Raw genomic sequence first — 20,277 nt, forward strand, 5'->3', positions numbered from 1 at the left:
CCGGGTGGCAGCGGCACATGCGTTGCGCATGCGCAGATCCTCCCCTAGGTGGTGATCTGAACATCTCCGCCCCCGGACTCTCCCGGAAGTCCAGCCTGGCCCCGCCCCTCACTGGTGGAGGCTATGGCGCTCTCGGAGGCGTTGAACTGTGGCAGCTCCCTGCTTTGGCCTCGCGTGTTGCTATTTGGAGATTCCATCACCCAGGTACAGCCGCCCCGCTCTCCTGGGCTGCCCTGGTGCCACGCTCTTCCTTAAATCCTCTGATACCAGTTGCTGCGACTTGTGCGTCGCCTGCGCTCTGGGCCTTGACCCTACAGGCTGCTTGGTCAGCACTTTGTCATGCCCTTACGATGCCCCAATCTCAAGTCACCCCTTAGTCCAGTCTCCTGGTGACAAGAATCTCAAGGCCACTTTTCTCCCAAATGTCTCGGTTTCTCCACCAGAAGTGTAGCTGATCACGTCTGTGAATCCTCCAGCTCCTCTAGCTCATCTCCAGCCCCTTTTCTTGTTTGTTGCGTGCTGTCAAGTTGGAAGCATTAGCTGAGCCTCCAGGGCGTTTTCAGAGGGGGTAGATCGCATGCGAAAATCCTGCTCATCTTTCTGCCGCAGAGCCTCTATTGAATTTGAACCTTGTACCTTTGGGTTGGCAGCTCAACCTCCTTACCCAAACACAGTGCCCCTGCCGCCTCCAGTTTCCCTCCGTAACATATACCCAGGATATCCAGGTATTCTTTGTTAATAATCTTCCAGGATGAAGAAGCCTTCGAGGACAGAGGTGCTTTCACACTCGTTTTTACTTAGTCTTACAGCTAGGTCACAGTTTGACAGAGGAGGTGACGGCGGTACTGTAGGGATGTAAGAGGACATGTCCAGGTCATGACTTAAGGAGTGACAAAGCGAGCTCAGTACGAAATAGCACTTCTCTTTTCCTTTCTGCGTCATTTTTCATAGGGATTTCATGATGAACTGCTACCAGTTGAGGTGTGCCTTGTTTGATTTCTACTGTCATCCTTGACAATAACGTTCTCTTCCACGAAACGTGGCTTAGTGGCTCATTGACAGGAGCCGCGCTGTGCTCTCACCAAACTTGGAGTTCTCCCAGCCCCAATGCCCCCCTGGAGTCAGATGCACAGATCTTTAGTTAAATAACTTCCTGCATTTCATGCATAGGCTCCATGCAAAAAACATTTTGTGTGTATGTGTTTAACATTTTAGAGACTTTATTAATCCATTATTTTCTGCACATACCTAATATGGGGGTTTTTTATTATTAATTTTCATGAAAATTTACGGAGACTTTGGATTTCATTCATTGTTGTACTTTTCTCCCTGCCCACCCCTCCCCCTCAGTTCGCTCTTCTCTTTGAAAAGTAAAAGAAAAATTCTTTCACTGATGTACAATCCCTCCCCCCAAGTTCACTTCACTATGCAGCAGACTTCGTTCCGGACTTCTGTCATGAAAATAATACCTAATCATATATCCCTTTTAAACAGTTCTCTCCCTCATCTGTTTCAATGCAATATACATTCTTTATACCATCTTTCTCAGTCTCTCCCCAACCCTGATGTCAGTCCCGTTTTACTTATGCAGTATTTTTCCTTTTGTGACTGAGATATTTCACTTAGCATAATGTCCTCCAGGGTCACCCATTTAATGAGTTCCTTGTTTTTCAATGCAGCATAGTATTCCATTGTGTGAATATACCAGAGCTATCCATTCGTTTGTTGATGGGTACTTAAGTTGTTTCCAATTCTTTGTTATTGTGAACAAAGCCTCAATAAACATGGGTGTGCATATATCTGCTTGGGTGGCAGTTCTGATTTCCTTAGGGTATATTCCCAGCAGTGGAATTGCTGGGTCAAATGATATTTCTATTTGCAACTTTTTGAGAAAGCTCCATACAGCTTTCCATAGTGGTTGCACTGTTTTATACACCCACAAGCAGTGAATAAGGTTTTCAGTTTCTCCGCAAACTTACCAGCATTTGTTGTTTGCTGTTCTGTTAAATTTTTCTGTTCTTACTGGGGTGAGATGATATACTAATTTGATTTGTTGTTGTTGTTGTTGTTGTTGCAAACCAGAGGCAGAAAGAAAGCAGGGTCAGAGGAAATGAGTTTTGAAAAAGAGGGAAGGCTAAGGCAGAACTCCTCTCACAGCATGGCACTGTGAAGAGGCCCCTTTCTTAGTCTCCCTGTGGTTTTTATTTAGTGTAGGCCAATCATCCTCAAAAAGGTTCAATCTCCGGAGACTATATTTTTCCTTTTACTTAAGAGTTGCCAACATAACAATGGGTAAGCTTAATCTTTAAACTAAGACCAAAGTTCAGACACGGCATCCCCTCCGGTGGGAGGCTGGGCAGAATTTTCTGTTTGCAGAGGGCATCCAGTATCTCCTCCGGGGGACTGGACAGAATTCTCTGTTTCCAGAGGGTGCTCAGTCCTGTCTGGACTCTGATCTCAGCTGTGGCCCTGCTGTCACTATGCCGGGGAAACCATAATTTTTAAATTTTTTTTTAACACTCCTTCCCTTTCTAGGTTGACTCTGTGTAAACCTTGACTTTGCTTTTTATGATGGTGGTTATATATACAATAATTGTTCTTTTGTGACTGACTGATGTCACTCAGTATAATTTGTTCTAGATTCATCCGTGTTGTGTAGTGTTTCACAAGTTCTTGATCGGTTTTTGATGACACATAGTGTTCCATTGTGTGAATACACTAGTTTCTTTAACTCTTATCAACTGATGGACACTTGGGTTGCTTCCAGCCCTTTGCTATTGAAAATAATGCTGCACTCAACATGGGTGTGTATGTTAGTTCATGTCACAGCTCTTATTTCTTTAAGATATATCCCTCAAATAGAATATCCGGATCAATGGTATTGCTATTACAAACTTTCTAAGGAAGCACCAAACTGCTTTCCAAACTGCTTGCACCATTTACAATCCCACCAGCAATGTATGAGAATTCCAATCTCTCCATACACTTGCTGTTTACTGTCTTATTGAACATTGCTATTGTTGCCTGAAAGGGCAGCCAAAATGTTGCTTGGAGGCAAAGATGACAAAACTTCATCTCTTACACTTTGGGCATATTGCTAGGAGAGGCTATTTCTTGGAGAGGGACATCATGCTTGGAAAAGTATAGAGTCAACAAAAGAACTACCCCCTCAATGAGATGGATTGACACAGTGACTGCAGCAGTGGGCTCAAGTGTGTTAAAGATGATGAGGATGGCAGAAGACAGGACAGGGTTCAGATCTGTTGTTCATAGGGTCACTGAGTTGTACTTGACTCAGCAGTATCTAACAACTGTTGCCTGGGTGAGATGATATCTCATTGATGTTGGATTTGCATCTCTCTAATAGAAAACACATTGAACCAATACATATTTCAGCTTGTAGGTCAGTGTGAACAACTAATGGTTGATCTTAATATAAAATGTTTCCAGAAATAAGTAGGAAAATATATATTATCCAAAATCATTTTCTTTGTCACATATAAGAAAAATTCTAGTAAAAGCATGTTCTTCAAGAAGGAGGACATTTTTATTTCAGTTAAAGATGTATATAGATATATCTCTTTTTTAAAAGTTTTGTAACATTCAGGTGTGACTTTCTAGAGCAGTTTGTATAAGGCAAATAATTAGTAACATTTATTTTACACATCTGGGACAGTAAGCCTTGTATATTAAAGAATGTTCCTTGTATATTAAAGAATGTTCTTTAATAACAGAACTTTGAGTTCTATTAATTTAAAAATCAGTCTATTTCCTTATTAATTCTTTAAGATATGCACAAGTATCATCATGGTCTTCATCTCCTAAGTGAATATGTCTCTTGTACATAGGTTTTCTTTTTCTCTTGTGCATAGATGTTACAGGTTTTTTCTAGTTAACAGTGACTTTTTCATTATTACATCAGCTTTGTGGCATAGACTTTAGACTATTACACTGCTGTTTGTTACTGGCAGTTTGAATTCCCCAGCTGCTTGGAGGTAAAAAGGACTTCTGTTAGGATTTACCATCTCTTTGCAAAAATAGGCTCTTATATTAAAATTAATTATTGCAATCTATGTTTGAAGAAATGGAAATTTTTGAAAATTCATTTACTTCAAAGTATGAAAGATTCCATTGCGGTTATTTACATTCTACTTAGTCTCAAATCTTTTTTAAAACATTTAAGACATCAAAATATGAAATCTGAATCCACTGGGTTTCAATATGTGACTGGGTGTTAACGGCTTTCTGAAAAGAAACTTTGCTTTCTAACTGATGGGGGGGAAAGATAACACCTCAGAAACCAATGAAGAATCTGTATGCGCTGTTAGTGAGAAGAGCTGAATATTGTATTGTTAATTGCCATCCAGTCAGTCCAGACTCAGGGCTGCCTCTTGTCTGCAGAGTAGATCTGCTCCACAGGGGTCTCAAGGCTGGGACCCTTGAGAAGCAGATGGTGAAGTCTGGCTTCCAAGTTGTCTTGAATGGTTTCCAGCCACCCATTGTTTGTCCCATTTCTTACTGACATTAACAAACACAGCACCAAACCTTTGAGTGTATTTCGACTCAGCAACCCTCCAGAACAGAATCTAACACTTTGTTGGGGGTTCTCAAGACTAGTCTTTATCAGCCCAACAACTCATTGTGGTGGACTTGAATGGCCCTCCAGAGAGTTTTGTAAGGCTGTAAATCACAGCCTAGGCACAGCCCTTCTCTCTGAGGAGTTGCTGGTGAATTGGAACCCTGAGAGAAACACTGCCTTTGAGCTAGGAGCACCAGTCTCTAGGGACTGCACCCCCAGAGTGCCTGCAGTCTTCATAGAAGCAGATGTTTCTGTCTGCCCCCTGCTGAGTGGCTGGTGGGTTTAAACAGCCAGTTAGCTACAGAAAGCCTCACTGCAATACCAGGGCTCCTTGACGCAACAGTAGGTGTCAGGGAAATAGTGATTCAAATTCATTTTGTAAGGGGGGAAAAAAGGATATTTCTAGAATGCTGCTGAAGTGTGACTGCAGGAATCCCTCAGACGACCTCCCTGAATAAATCAAATGAAGGCTGAGAGCACAAAGAGAAAAAAAGGGGTGCTGATTATAATTTCCTTCATGAAAATGTTTCCTTTATGTTGATACTGATAAACAGTAATGGGCTTTTCTTCAGTTTTCTTTTCAGCAAGGTGGATGGGGAGCATCACTGGCTGACAAGCTGGTCAGGTGAGAAAAGTTTTAAGATTGATTCTCAAGTATTTATTGATAGAAAATATAATAATATCTCAGGAAAACAGAGTAAATTATGCAGTTTCATACCAAATTGATAGGAAACGATAAAGTAAGGGCTGGACACAAATCTATTTGACTTGCAGTTTTATTACTACACCATTGTTTCCTCCTTTTTTTACAGTAAGTAAAGCAATTGAAAGGCTCCCTGAAGGCATAGTGTATAGCCTATCAGACTGCTAACAGGAACAGCAGGGTGGGGGCACAGTCAGAGATGAGCAGGCTCTTCCTGTAGTTGTTGTACCACCATGTTGGTACGACCCATAGCTGACCCTCCAGCCATTTTTAAGAGGCAATTAATCCCACAGGAGGAGATTGCCCATCCTTCTCCATGGACAGCCTCTGAAAGCTGGTGGAAGGTCACTGTATGCATTTGAATCAGTTAATGGAGAGGAGACATACTAATCCTGGCAAAACATTTTAAGTGAATATAATGTCAAAGCATATTTTATCTTGAAATGTAAAGGACTGGACCCTTCAAAATGGTCAGATTTTTTATAATTTCATATCAAAACTTAAGACTTTTACTAAGAAAAATTATGGCTGAGCTTTTTTGTGGTTTTAATTTTTTCCCATTGTTATACATTTGCTTCCCTTCTTCCCTCCTCAGTCCCTCAGCCCTCCCAACAATGTACCTCTTGTTCCAGTCATACATATAATACATAATAACACACTCCGTTCAGACAGTTTTTCCCCTAATCAATTTAATGCAGTGTTCATTATCTATCCACTCTTTTCCCATTGTCTTCCTCCATGTCCATCCTATTTTATAACGTGTTATTCAGTATTTGTCCTTTTGTGACTGAGATATTTCATTCAGCATGATGTCCTCCAGTCTCTCCCATATTGTGTAATGTTTTACAAGTTCTTTGTCTTTCTTTTTTTTACATTTTTTAAATTTTATTATTTGTGTGTGTGTACCGTCAAATCGGATCTGACTGGTACAGGAGGAGATTCCTCCTTCTCCAGCAAAGCTTCTGGTGGATTTGAACTGAAGTTCTTTGTTTTTCAATGTTTCCTAGTGTGCCATTGTGTGAATGTACCATAATTTTTCTAGCCATTCATTTGTTTGTTGGGCGCGGCCGAGCTTTTTTATGTTTTTCCCAAGGTTTACTCAATGCTATCTGAGAGCTCTCAGCAAAGTGCCATAAAATGTTGGTGGGGATATGGCAAGGTAGGAACTCTTATACATTGTTTGTGGGATTGTAAAATGGAACAACCACTCTGGAAGACAGTTTGGTGCTTCCTCAAAAAGCTAGATACAGAAATTCCATATGACCCAGCTATTCTACTGCTTGGAATATATACCCTGAGAAAATGAGAACTGAGGCACAAACGAAGACTTGTACACCAATGTTCATAGCAGCATTATTCACCATTGCAAGAACATGGAAACAGTCCAAAGGCTCAACCATAGGGGAATAGATTGAGAAATTATGGTACATTCACACAATGGAATACTATGCAGCAAGCAGGAGCAATGATTTTATAAATGACTACAAATAAAGTATTACACAATTATTACTAACATGGGGGGAGCATTATGCTAACTGAACTAACTCAGTCTCATAGAGACAAATTACTGAATAGAACAAATATTGTAGAGTGTGTACGAGGATCCAAGGGGGGCGGGACTTAAACATAGGGTCACACAATTTGATGGGTGGAGGGAGGGATTGGTAAAGGGGAAAGGTCCAGTGTGAAAAAACCAAGTATATGAACTTTGTATGTAAACCAGTATAAAATTATTACCTAACTTGAGAGGGACTGAAGAGCATTATGCTGAGTGAACTAACTCAATCCCACAAGGACAAATACTGTATAAAATGATTATTGTAGAGTAAGTATGAGGATCCAAGGGGGCGAGGGAGAGGGTGGAAGTAGATGGGTGAGGATGTACAGGGGGTGGGGATTAATCATGGGGTCAGAAAAAATAATAAATGGGTCTCCCTGCTGCTCTCTGGAGTCAGCTGCCTGTCGTTGTTTATAGAGTTAGGCCCAGCATCTCGGCCTACTCACTTAGTCACACGGAGAGTTTGAACTCCACATCAAGAATGAACCATCCAAAAGCAAAGAATATGATGAACCCGTGTGCTCGTCACTCATCTATCCCCCTACCATAGATGATTCTGAAGCAAACCCCAGATCGTATTATTTTACAAAGATGATTTTAAAAGTAATTGAGCAACCCTTGATGATGAATTGACACAGTGGCTGTAGCAATGGGGTCAAGTTTGGCTCAGGTTGACTTGGGCTAGGGCAAGATTGAGAAGTGCTGTTTATATGGTGACAGCACATGATGACAACGACAACATAACTGATACTATAGTAAACCCATTGCCAGCCGTTCAGTTCCAACGTACAGGGACCTTAAAGGAGAGTGGAACTGCCCCATAGGGTTTCTGAGACCACAGTCTTTATGGAAGCTTAACACTACCACTTGTGAGTTTGAACCACTGACCTTTGGTTAGCCACCAAAAATGTGTACTGCCAAAGCTTCTTGATCTTATATTAGATATTATAGATAAATATGTTGTCCAGTTTAATCCTGAGATTTGATTATCATCAGCTCATATGTAAGGAGCTATGTAACATACCCAAGGTCACACAGCCATCAGGAGCTGGGATACAAAGCCAGGCACATGGTTCAAGATCAATGGATTGTTACTTTCATTATATCAGAGTGATGTGAATTTAATATTTTGAAAATAAAATAAAAGCTTCTTAATGAACAGGCTTAAACTGAAACACAACTAATATTATTTACAGAAATTATTGAATCAAAACAAAATGAAGAATCTCAAAATTACTCCATGCATTTACCCCAAAATGAACATTTTTACATTTCAGTTCTAACTTACTAGTGACATTCTTTGTGACTAACATACTTACTCAAATTAACATATATCAAAATTTCATTTTTAAAGTAGTCTCCCGTAGGAAATCAGTCTGCAGACTAAATCAGCCTGTTTGCACATAAATATTCATAACCTCACTCATTAAGGAATCGGACGTGTTTACCTCTGTATGTGAACTTCTTAGGGAAGAATAGCAACCGTTTCATTGCCTTTCTCAAAATAGCACTTGGAGCTGGGTCAGTGTCTTGGGACATCGGGAAGGATTCCACACCCAGAGAGTACCCATCCTGTAAGGCCGGCTGAGTCCGTACACAGTTCTTTGCCCACAATTTAACTTCACTTTCAATTTTCCATTTCAGGAAATGTGATGTTCTGAATCGTGGATTTTCAGGTTACAATACCAGATGGGCCAAAATCATTCTTCCAAGGTTAATCAAGAAAGGTAACAGTCTGGACAACCCTGTAGCAGTTACAATTTTCTTTGGTGCCAATGACAGTTCTTTAAAAGGTAAAGGCAATTTTGTGTTCTCTGGATTATTTTTACTTTGCAATGATAGTGTCATTAAGTTGAGGACAGACTCCCCAGCTTGAAGGCAGCAGCTGGCCTGAAGTAGAGAAATGCTTCAATTCTGGGTGGATTCAATTCAGCCTGGGTTCTGACAAGGAGAGGAGTTTATATTTGTTTTCTGAACAACTGTTGCTGTGATTAGAAGGAAAACCAGCTAATAGGTATTTTTTCCCCTTCTTTACCCTTGAAAGGAACCCTCTGTATGGTGAAAAGGGAAGGAAAAGCAACACATATTTTGGAAAGTTGCTAGCCTGCTTCCTGTGGTTTCACCCCTGCCCCTGCTTGGGCACTGAGCAGACACTAGCTACCATGCTTTGTACATACACATTGTGGGGAAGTTGCCAAGGATATTTGCAACTAGATACAAGGAGGGACAACTGCAAGTTACAATGAAGGAATTCTTGCTGTCTTTGAGAAAGAGTGATACTGCAGCCTTCCATATGGACTGTATCTCAGTGTCTAGAAAACAAATTCTCACTACTGGACCAGGAGGTGACATCATGATAGGTGGAGAAAAGATTGAAACTGTTAGTGACTTCATCTAATTTGAATCCGTAATAAATACATGTGGCACCAGCAGTCGGGAGATCAGAGGACATAATGCACTGGGAAAGTTTGCAGTTGGGGACGTCTCCAAATTACTGTGGAGAAATGAGCTAGACAGTGAATAAGGATGATGGAAGAAAAATTGATGCCATCGAGTTGGGGTGTTGGAGGAGAGTACTGCATATCCCATGGACTGCCAAGAGAAGAAATAGATATGTCTTGGAGAAGGTAAAGCCAGATTTCTCCCTGGATGGTGAGGCTTTATCTGGCATACTTTGGGTGTGTTGCTAGGAGAGGACATATGCTGGCAAAGCCAGAGGGTCGGCAGAGGAGAGGAAGACTGTCAGCCAGGTGCACTGGCACGGTGACTGGAGCGGTGGGCTTGAGTGTGTCTAAGATTGTGAGGCTGGCACAGGATAGACAGGGTTTAGATCTGTTGTTTATAGGCTACATGACATACTCAACTTGATGACACATAATAAGAATAATAAGAAAGATGATGTAAATTATAAATATTAGTAAAACAAAAAAACCCAGTCAGGCATATTGTTGGTTCTGAATCATGATGACTCCCCATCGGGCTTCTGAGGCTGTAAAGGAGACTGCAGAAGACGGCCCACTTTCTCCCTCCGACTAGTTGGGGGATGTAGCAGCTGGCCTTTCAGTTAGCAGCCAAGTAAGTTACTTACTACACCATCAAGACTCCTTACAGATACTGTTGTGTGCTGACAAGTCAGAACCGACCCATAGCTGCCCTGCAGTGGGTTTTCAGAGGCAGTTGACTGCACAGGAGGAGATTGCCCATCCCTCTCCAGCTACAGATATTAGGAGAGACTATAAATAAACTATTTGGAGAAAATTGAAGTCAATTCTTTACATGTTATACCAAAATAAATTTGAGATGAAGTATCATAATTAGATATAAAAAATAAAACTCTAAAGAATAGTATTTTAAAAACAAAGTATGTAAATGGATACATCTTGGAGAAGGTTTAGCCATAGTACTTCTAAGAGGCAAAGACAGCAATGCTTCGTCTTGCATACTTGTTGTTAAGTGCCGTGGAGTCACAGGCGACTCATAGCAACCCTATGAAGGAGTGTCCTTGATGCTTGCGTGCCTTTCATCCTCTCTCCAGGTTCATAGGGTTTCCGGAGGCAAGCTATTATGGAAGTGGATGCCACTCCTCCTTCCACACTTGTTATAATCGGGGAGCTCCACCCCACTCTGTCTGCATTGGGTAACCAACCATTACTTAGGAGAGGCTATTTCTTGGAGAAGGAAAATATGTTTGGAAAGGTAGAGGGATGGCGAAGGAGAGAGACCCTCAATGCGGTGGACTGACAGTGACTACAGGCACAGGCTTGAGCGTGTCAAGCTGTAAAGGTGGCACAAGACAGAACAGGGTTCGTGGGGTCACTGTGAGTCATACTTGATTCAACAGCACTTAACAGCAGCACCTCCACAAAGGCTGGAGGGTTAGTGATAACAGATTCTCCATGTTAACAGCTCTGGATGGACTATGTAATTGGCAGATTGCTTATGGAGGTAGACTACTGAAGCATAAATAAAGTGGTTCCATCTACAAAGAACAGCAACAAAGTATGTGAACTGTCATCAATTTTAAGACAAGGGAAAATACTTTCTAAACTCAGGAGCAATGAAAGAAAGAGCAAAGGGGGGGGGGAACAGGACTATGACATAAACTCAAAATGGCATCCATCCAAAAAATAGAAATTATATACCAGTACATATTGGGAAATGTGTGTAACACTCCACATATCAAAAAATGCAGATATTTGGCGTGCTCTGGTGGCATAGTGGCAAGAAGCTGCACTGCAATCCCAGAGGTGAGCAGTTTGAATCCACCAGATGCTCTGCTGGAGAAGGAGGGACAATCTTCTTCTGTACCAGTCAGATCTGATTTGACAGTACACACACAAAAAATAATAAAAATTTTTAAAAAATGCAGATATTTTAAGATCACCTTTTAGTGAAACAACAAAGTAGCATATAAAATAAATTATATTTCCCTTAACTAGGGTGTGTACTGAAAAAACACTGCAGCCTTCAATATGGACTGCATCTTGACATAAAAAAAATAAAAAAAAAATCCTTGCCACTGGACTGAGGTGAAATTGTGACAGCTGGAGAAAAGATTCAGATTGTCAACAACTTCATCTCACTTGGACCCACAATCAACCAGCAGACCGGAGATCAGGAGCCATATTGCACCAGGGAAGTCTGTAGTCAGGGACCTCTCCAAATTGTTGAGTAGCAATCATGTCAGTTTGAGGACTAAGATGTGCCTGGTCTTTTTAGTTATTTGCTGTGCACCTGCGAGCTGAACAATGAATAAGGATGACAGAAGAAGAATTGATGCCTTTGAGTTGTGGTGCTGGAGAAGCATGCTAAACATCCTGTGGACTGCCAAGAGAACGAACAGATACGTCTTGGAGAAGGTGCAGCCACAGCGTTTCTTGGAGGCAAAGATGAGAAAGCTCATCTACTTTGGGCATGTTACTAGGAGAGGGATATACCTTGGAGAGGGATCTCCCGCTTGGAAAGGTGGAAGGGCAGCAGAGGAGAGGAGGCTCCTCAGCCAGGTGAACTAACACGGTGACTGCAGCAACAGGCTTCGTGTGTCGGAGAAGGTGAGGCTCCCACGCAGTAGGACGGGGTTCTGCTGTGAGCAGTCCTAGACTCAGTGGCACTTAACAACAACACAGGAAATGAGACCAAAAGGTCACCATTAATGCACAGATGAGAAGATACGATGGCAGCCACACGGAGAACAGCAGTGTATTAGGGGGAATGGAGCTAATGTCTCCACAGCTCATATAGGAATTGAAAAGTGAGAACCTAATTTATTGTGTAAACTTTCACTTAAATATTTATTTTAAAAAGGAGAAATCATGTCATATAAGAAATGCAAACGAAAACAAGAAATGTGTGTGTTTGCCTGCCAAATTGGAAAACCGTTTTAAAACCAAAACGTACTTGTGGCAAACATAGAGTAAAACAGCAACCCTTAGATGCTATGGGAGAATTATTTGGTATATAATCTTTGTAGGTATCCATTTGGCAGTATCCTTCAATAGACTTGTCTAGGAGTCCGGCCTAAGAAAACAAAATTATTCAGTAAATGTTTTTAAAGAGATTTGTAAGCATTGTTATTTGTAATAGGAAAAAAAACCCAAGTGTTGCGTAATAAGGAAATTAGATGAATACCATGACCACACAAATACATAGGAAGTTATTATCATGTTTTTGATGATCAGTACTTACAGTATGTTAAAAAAAACAAAACAAAACTCCGAACAGCCACACATAAGGTCATATGTACTTAGGGTGATCTCAGAATTTTTCAGAAAGCACACATATTTACAGTGCAAAGATTGGGAAAAAAACCTCTAAATGTGACACTGATTTTCTGGGTGATAGCTTATGACTGATTGTAGTTTGCAAATGGTCTCAGTAAGCTTTGTAATGCATACGTGTGAACCTGTCTAGAAATTATTCTGTACAGTAAAACTGTTCTTAATGTACTTTCGAGTTGGAACAGCTCATGACTGATCCTTCAGGGCGTTGTCAGAGGCTGTAAATACACAGGAAGAGATGATTCATCTTTCTTCTTCATAACAGCTGGATTCAAACCATGTGCCTTGTGATACTACTAACAGTGTTGTTATAATGATAGCTGGCATCCACCTATGTGGTGCTTACTTGGCAGAAGAAACTTTGCCTTAAGTGTTTATGTTTCACTGTAACTTTTGAGGAAAGCTGTTAGTATTATGCTAATGGTACAAATGTGGAAATTGAGGTACAGAAAGGTTAAATATTTTTCCAAGGTTATGTCAGTGAGAAATTAAAAATTTTAATCTGGGCCTTCATAGTCCATAGTTAAGAGTTCTTTCTTTATAAACTCAACAAATTACTAACAACATGGCCACTAGTGAAGACAAAACTACAGAAAGGGCCACAGCCAAGTCCTCAGAAGCCTATTTTATGACACACTAGATATTTTACGTCTTTTTATCTTTTTCCTTTCTTGGTGCTAAACAATTTCCCAGGGACCTCATTTGCAATGCTCATTTATAGAAAAGCATACCAGTATTCATATTATCACAGGTAACAAATATGTATTCGTGTTGCTCCTGAACAGACGAGAATCCTAAGCAGCACATCCCGCTGGAGGAGTACGCGGCGAATCTGAAGAGCATGGTGCAGTACCTGAAGTCTGTGGACGTCCCCGAGACGAGAATTATTCTCATCACACCGCCTCCTCTCTGTGAATCGGCTTGGGAAAAGGAGTGCCTCGCACAAGGTAAACACGACAGTCTCATCAGACTTCATTGTCAATGCTCGGAGAATCAGAGCCTGCGTCCTGTGGGTCAGATTCACGTGGGAAGAGGGTGGCCATGTCTCTCCCTTGGGGACACTGATGGACTTGAACTACCAGAATCTCAGCCTTTGGATCAGCAGCACCACTCTGTAGATTCCACCACCAGAAAAGAAGCGTTTCCAGCAACCTGGTTCCGACACCAGGCAGCCGTAAGTGGACAGAAGTTCGTACACCACCTTCACGATGATCGCATGTTTTAGTCCCTTGTACCTGCTGGGTTCTGACACCTCGCTGAAATGTCCCTTGTTAACGCTGCTTTACCAGCCCTGGTGCACTCTGCTAGCTTTTGGTCTTTCCTCATGGTGTGCCCAAAGGAAGCTGCTCGTCTTGCCCACCTCCATTTTGGTTGTGTTTCTTCTGTGACTGATCTGAGTTGGGTTTTGGTTTGGCGGTTGTTTTGGCACTTCAGGCTAGTCCAGATTCTATACCATCACCACCACTGCATAATCACTGGCTAGTTTGTGGAAGTAGAATACAAAGCCTTCTTTCCTCATGTAGCTGTGTGTGTGTGAGCTGTGCTGGAACCTGTCCACCCTGGTGACCTTGCCCGGGTAGCTTTTAGCATCATAGCAACACATAAGCCACCAGGGCACAACAACCAGCTCCTTATTGTGAGCCAATCCTAACTCATAGCAACCTGGCCGGACAGACTAGGGCTGTTCAATGGGATTTCCAAGGGAATGCTCAACATACAGCATTCAGGGCCTATGTGGATTTGAACCTCTGACTTTTTGAGTCAGCAGCTGAGCACTTAACCATTGCATCATCCTGCCTCCACCTAACTCAACCCAACCCATCGCCATCAAGTTGCTTCCGACTCATAGCAGCCCTGTGGGAGTCTCTGCCGTAGGCCGCCACGTCTTCCACAGAGCTGTGGGCTCACACGCTCAAGCCGTGCTTGTAGGTGAGCACTTAACCCTGGTGCCACCAGTGCCTCTCCTATGGGTCTGTAAGTTATTAACAGTTTATTTGGTTTTTAATAAACAGAAGTTAAAACATAAAATGTATGACTTACATAATACTGCACTTAACTTTTTGTCTAGAGAAGGGATTCTCACTTTGGGTTCATTAGCAGCACTAGTCTGGTGTTTGCAAGTTGCTGACCTTTATTACCAAACCCTGAGTTGTGCCGACCCAGTGACTGCCCCCTGCTGGCGGTTCAGACCCACCGCTGGCTCCGCTGAAGGGTGAGGTGGTTCCAAGTGAGCAGCAGTGAAAGCTAGAACTGGAGTTGTAAATGGTGGAACTTGAGCCTAGTCATTTTCTTAGGCTAACGTGTAAGTGTCTTGAACAGTATGCCATGGACCTCTGCATCACAAGCAGTCTCAACTCACAACAAGTTATTCTAGGACGATCTAACATCTACTCGTTTTAAGATGGACTCTTTTCCCCTCCCATTGTTTCTGGTGCCCACTACATGTTTTATGCAGAGTATCAGTGTCTCCATGTAAGAAATCGTGCACTTAACTTGCCAGAGATCACTCACTCAACAATGAATCAAGCCTAGGTGATCCACCTTTAGAGCTCAGGTATTTACTGTTACCAGCACCACCTTCAGTCAGGGCACAGCAATGTCCTTGCCCTCAAAGGGCTGTAATCCTTGGTGGGAACCAAACAGTCTCAGGAGAGAAAGGACATATGGAACAGAGCACATGCTAGAGGCGATGACAGTGAGTAGTGTTCATGGTGACAGCAGACAGGAACCGCCAAGCCAGAGGGCAGTGACCGTAAGTGTGGGGATGGTGGGCCTGAGAGAGCAGTGACTGGGGTCCACCCAGGCCCAGGTTTGATGCCCCAGCTTTCTTCTGTCCCTTTAGCCAGCACTGGGACCTGTATGGCTATTGTCAGCTAAGAAGGGAGATGACAATCCCAGAGGTGCGTGGTTTGAATCCACCAGATGCTTTGCTGGAGGAGGGGCAGTGTCCTCCTCCTGTACCATTCAGATCCGGTTTGATGGTACACACAAAAAAAATAATGAAAAATTTTACAAACAGGAGATGAAAGTTACATGCCCTCATCAAGGTCAGACATGGTATATATGTTAAAGAGAATCTGTGAAACTCACACATTTTATTTCTTTCTATTCATGGATGTAATCCAATATAAATTAGGCCAGAGAAGAGCAAAAGGTGGAAGTGGGGTGAGAAACCCACTATTGAGTCAAGCCCAACTCCCAGCAGGTTTCCCTCCCAGGTTTCAGGGGCTGTAACACCGTTCAAGTAGTAGATTCAAAACACTAACCTTTCAGTTAGCAGCCCAACCCTGTATGATCTATACCACCCAGGCTCCTTGAGAACTGGCACCCCAGAAGTTAATTACAAGCAGTGTGAATTTCACATCATTAAGTATGAATCAAAACAAGGGAAAGGGTTTTTTGTTTTGGGGTGGTTTTTTTTTTCTGATTAGAAATTCAGGGCCCTCAGTTGCTCCAACTTCCGTGTTCTGGCCGAGCCTTCCTCTCCAGTCTGTCCCTCAGTCCTCATTCTGGTCTCACGGTAGCAGGCCACACTGGAGCCCCCTGCTGGGCGGAACAGCCGGCAGTCCTGACAGGAGGCTCTGGAAAGATGGTACAATGGCAGTCTTAGAGAGCATGAAGGGTGGCCTCCCCTGCACCCCCTCAGCTCCGCAGCTGGCCCACCGAGTGCCGATGGTTAACAGAACGTAAACGTAGAAGCCATCCCGGTGTTAGCACTAGAATCATGCTTTGTCAACCATCTAGATTTTCTCTCTTCCTTATAGGTTACAAATTAAATCGCCTGAACTTGGTTGTTGGTGAATATGCCAATGCCTGTTTACAAGTGGCCCAAGACTGCCACACTAATGTACTCGACCTGTGGACCCTGATGCAGAAAGACAATCAGGTACAGTGACTTGCTTACTTGTCAGGTAAGCAGGAAAATGAGATCAACCACATTTGTGCATCTTTCCTAAAACTAAGATTTGGCTAAGAAAGTAATGCTTCATCATTTCACACAAAGAATGTAGGACGAGAGGACACACCAGCTCCATTGTCAGCACTTCATATCCTACTGTGGGAGCTCCTTTTACAGTTAGGACTCACTGTGTAGTGAAATAAAGTAGCAACAGATGGTCCATACTGAAGAAATGCAGGCCAAATCCTTGTATGTAAGGACTAGTGGAAAGTGAACTGATCGAGAGAAAAGTGACTTTGATGTTGTCGTTAAGGGCTCAGTGCTGACTTCCAGCAGCCTCGTCCAGCAGTGGGCAGCAGAAGGCAGCAGTGCCCAGCCCTGCGCCAGAGTCGCAAGCTGCTGGCCGTAGACCCACTGATGCTAGTACTGTCAGTGCCCGTTAGGGGCCTTTTTTCACTGACCTTCTGCTTTGTCAAGGGTGATGCCTTTCTCCAGGGATTGGTCTACACCTCCTGATCATATGTCCAAAGTGAAATACTGGCAAGTGAGGGTAGGAATATGGTATTAAGTAATAAAATCACTATTTTGAGATAGGTAATTCAAGGGCATTCCTTTGTGTGGATAATAATAAATTCCAGATAACTTGAGAAGAATGGGAATCCCGGAACACTGAATTGTCCTCATGTAAAACCTATACATAGACCAAGCAGCAGTGTCTGAACAGATAAGGGCATACTACATGGTTTGTAATCAGGAAGGGTGTGTGTCAGAGTCTATCCATTCTTCAGACCTATTCAGTATATTTGCTCAGCAAAATCATCCAAGAAGCTGGACTGTATGAAGAATGTGGTATCAGGATTGGAGATGATACAAAATTGCTTACAGAAAGTGAAGGCTTAAAAGATTACAGCCTTTAATATGGAGTACACCTTAAAATCAAGAAAACAAGTATCTTCAGAATTAGACCAATAGGCAACATAATGGTAGATGGAGAAGACTGAAGTTTGCGTGTGTCTATAGTCAATGTCCATGATAGGAACAGTTAAAAAATCAAGACATGTTGCATTGAGGAAATCTGTCAAGCTCTGTGAAGTGCTAAAAAGCAAGGAGGCCAGTTTAAAAACTAGGGCACCGTTGGCCCAAGTCATGGTCTCTTCAGTGTCTTTACATGCATGTGAAAGCTGGACAATGAATAAGGAAAACAGACTAAGAATCGATGCCTTTGAATTGGGATGCCGACAGTCGGTATGGAATACACACCATGGACTTCCAAAGAATGAACAAGCCTGTCTTGGAGAAAGTGCAGAGTGCTCCACAGAGGCAAGGATGGTGAAACTTCATCTCACACACTTTGGGCCCGTTGTCAGGCAGCGTCAGGCCTTGTAAAAAGACATTCTTGTAGCTTGAAGAGAACATTCCGTTTCCTTTTTCTTGAATATTCTTTTTTTTAATATTCTATCTTAAGATGGTTTAGGAAGGCTATTTCTAGAGAAGATAAAATTGTGAGCTGCTGGGCTGGTTAATCTGATTTAACAGTAAGAATCTAGAGCTGGGAAGCTTCCATAGGTATCATCTAACCTCTAATTATATGTTGTTGTGTGCCGTCAAGTTGGAACCAACCCACCCCTGGCCCTCCAGCGGGTTTTCAGAGGCAGTTAATCACACGGGAGGAGACGGCCCATCCTGCTCCCGTGGAACAGCTGGTGGATTCAAACTACGTGCTTCCAGGCTTGCAGCACAGCTTCTTACCACTAAACAAACCAATCTAGAAGAGCCAATTGAACTAACTGAGCTAAGTGAACACCTGAAGTCTAATAGAAGGGTAGGGGCACTAACCCCCCGGAAACCAGTTTTCCCAAAGAAGTAATGGCTGTAGTGGTAAATGCTGTAGTATTTCAAGCTTGTGTGTGGTGGGAACACTATTTCAGCATTTACTGTTCTAAGCTGGATGGTGTGTGTTGTTCTCACTTAAAACTTGCCTATCAACTTACTATATAAACAAAACAAATAAAAAATACTGGCTCCCTGTAGTCCCAAGCTTTTAATACCAATTTACTCATTTTTTCATTAAGTTGCTAAATAATTGGATATCAATGGTATAGTATTCAGAAGTCCTAAAAAGAATGATATTCCAGCTCATACACCTACTGGTACATGAGTTTATGAATCTCAATTCTAATCTGTAAGGTTATTACTCAGTGTGAGAGCACATGTTAGAACACTGGTGTAAATGGCGCAGATGCCTGGATAGCTTAACGGGTTGTTCAGCCTGAAGTGCAACCTGAAGAACAGTACATATCAGCATTTTTTTAAAAAATACACACTTTTAACTTATTGCTCTCTCCCTTACAGGATTTTTCATCCTATTTATCAGATGGACTACATTTATCACCAAAAGGAAATGAGTTTCTTTTCTCACACCTGTGGCCCCTGTTGGAGAAGCAGCTTTCCTCCCTGCCTCTTCTGCTTCCTTACTGGCGCGACGTAACAGAAGCAAAACCGGAACTAAGTCTTCTGGGAGACGGGGACCATTAGATGATCACAGAAAATCCAAACTTTGGTTGTTCATTCACAGATGTAATGTTGCTAAAGCAAGTGATCAAAAGCTACTTTTTCCTCAAACTCTTATGACCCTGGACCTCAAAAAACCCCCACTGCTGCCAATATTAATAAAACAGGATTTTTAAGGAAGCTTTATAATTGGATACACTGTTTCGATGTTAGTATTTATTGACTGATGCAGGTATCATCAGTGTCACTGTTACAAAATACACTCTGAGCAGGTAAATTATATAAATGCCAGAAAGGTCAAGACAAGGTTTTTCTTAAAAAGAATTTTATAAAAAATGGATTTCTTACATTCTGCTGAGAACCATTTGGTTTTTTTTCATACATACACCAACACACCCGACTCACCTTTTATCAAACTCCAATAGTGTAACTAAAATATAAGAATATTGCGAGTAGTTAAGATAACAAATACCATAAGGTACAGGTTCAAGTATTAGTGTAACAAGTATCCAAGTAACAAACATACCTAGGAAAAAAGGCACGGTTTGGTTAATTGCTGTCAAAGTTTACAAGGTACTGAGTTAAATATATTGGCTGCTGAGCATATTGCTGGTAATTTATTTTATTTAAGAATTCAGTCTGGTTATTTTTATCCTTAACACAATAAATGCAGATCATCCAGAATCCTGAAAGCACTAAAACAAAAGAAGTGACAAGAATATCCGCTTAGGGTGTCACTGAAAGTGTGTCAACTATTAGCCAGTAGAGGAGAAGCCCAGCCGGACCTGGCGCAGCCCATCGTGTCTACCCAAGACCAGCGCTAGTCTTTTAGTGAGAAATACTTCTCATCCCCTTCTTTTTTAAGTAAGCAACCATATTCTTATTTTGAAGTAGATGGTGAATTTTTTAAAGAATATGGCTATAGTTCCAAGGATACAATGAAGATACTTACAAAGCACAAACTGAAGCACTAACCAGTTGGGAGGATTCTATAAATTCAATTGTTAATATTATTTGTAAACCTCACTATAAATTAGATTGTCTTAATTCTAAAAGATACTAACACAACTACGAGGAGACATATCAACCTAAATTATTCCTTAATTTCAATGTAGAATTCTCCCTGCTGCTAAAAGCTCTGGGAAAAACCCAGAAATAGAACCCAGATTTTGGAGATCAATTATTATAACTAGGTTTTATCTCACTCTTGTCTTTACTTGAAGGCAAAAAAATAAATAAGTTTATTCTGTG

General features: G+C 41.8%; 1 protein-coding gene across 1 annotated transcript; it reads left to right on the forward strand.

The window, feature by feature from the left end:
- The first annotated feature begins 123 nt into the window (after positions 1–123).
- IAH1 (isoamyl acetate-hydrolyzing esterase 1 homolog (S. cerevisiae)) lies at positions 124–19,050 on the forward strand. The gene is made up of 6 exons (XM_006898202.1): positions 124–204; positions 5,152–5,204; positions 8,485–8,633; positions 13,403–13,564; positions 16,382–16,503; positions 18,868–19,050. Exons 1-6 carry the CDS (start codon positions 124–126, stop codon positions 19,048–19,050), a joined length of 750 nt encoding a protein of 249 aa, XP_006898264.1.
- Positions 19,051–20,277: the final 1,227 nt, after the last annotated feature.

The sequence above is a fragment of the Elephantulus edwardii genome, unplaced genomic scaffold (genome assembly GCF_000299155.1).
Source record: "Elephantulus edwardii isolate Elephantulus edwardi_28Jun2011 unplaced genomic scaffold, EleEdw1.0 scaffold00223, whole genome shotgun sequence".
In the NCBI taxonomy this organism is placed as follows: Eukaryota; Metazoa; Chordata; class Mammalia; order Macroscelidea; family Macroscelididae; genus Elephantulus; species Elephantulus edwardii.

Excerpts from the sequence above, each read along its gene's own strand:
- IAH1 (XM_006898202.1), top strand. The coding sequence starts at position 124 with ATGGCGCTCTCGGAGGCGTTGAACTGTGGCAGCTCCCTGCTTTGGCCT. Across the intron at positions 205-5,151 it reads TTGGAGATTCCATCACCCAG|TTTTCTTTTCAGCAAGGTGG; the intron begins GTACAGCCGCCC and ends GCTTTTCTTCAG. Across the intron at positions 8,634-13,402 it reads CAATGACAGTTCTTTAAAAG|ACGAGAATCCTAAGCAGCAC; the intron begins GTAAAGGCAATT and ends GCTCCTGAACAG.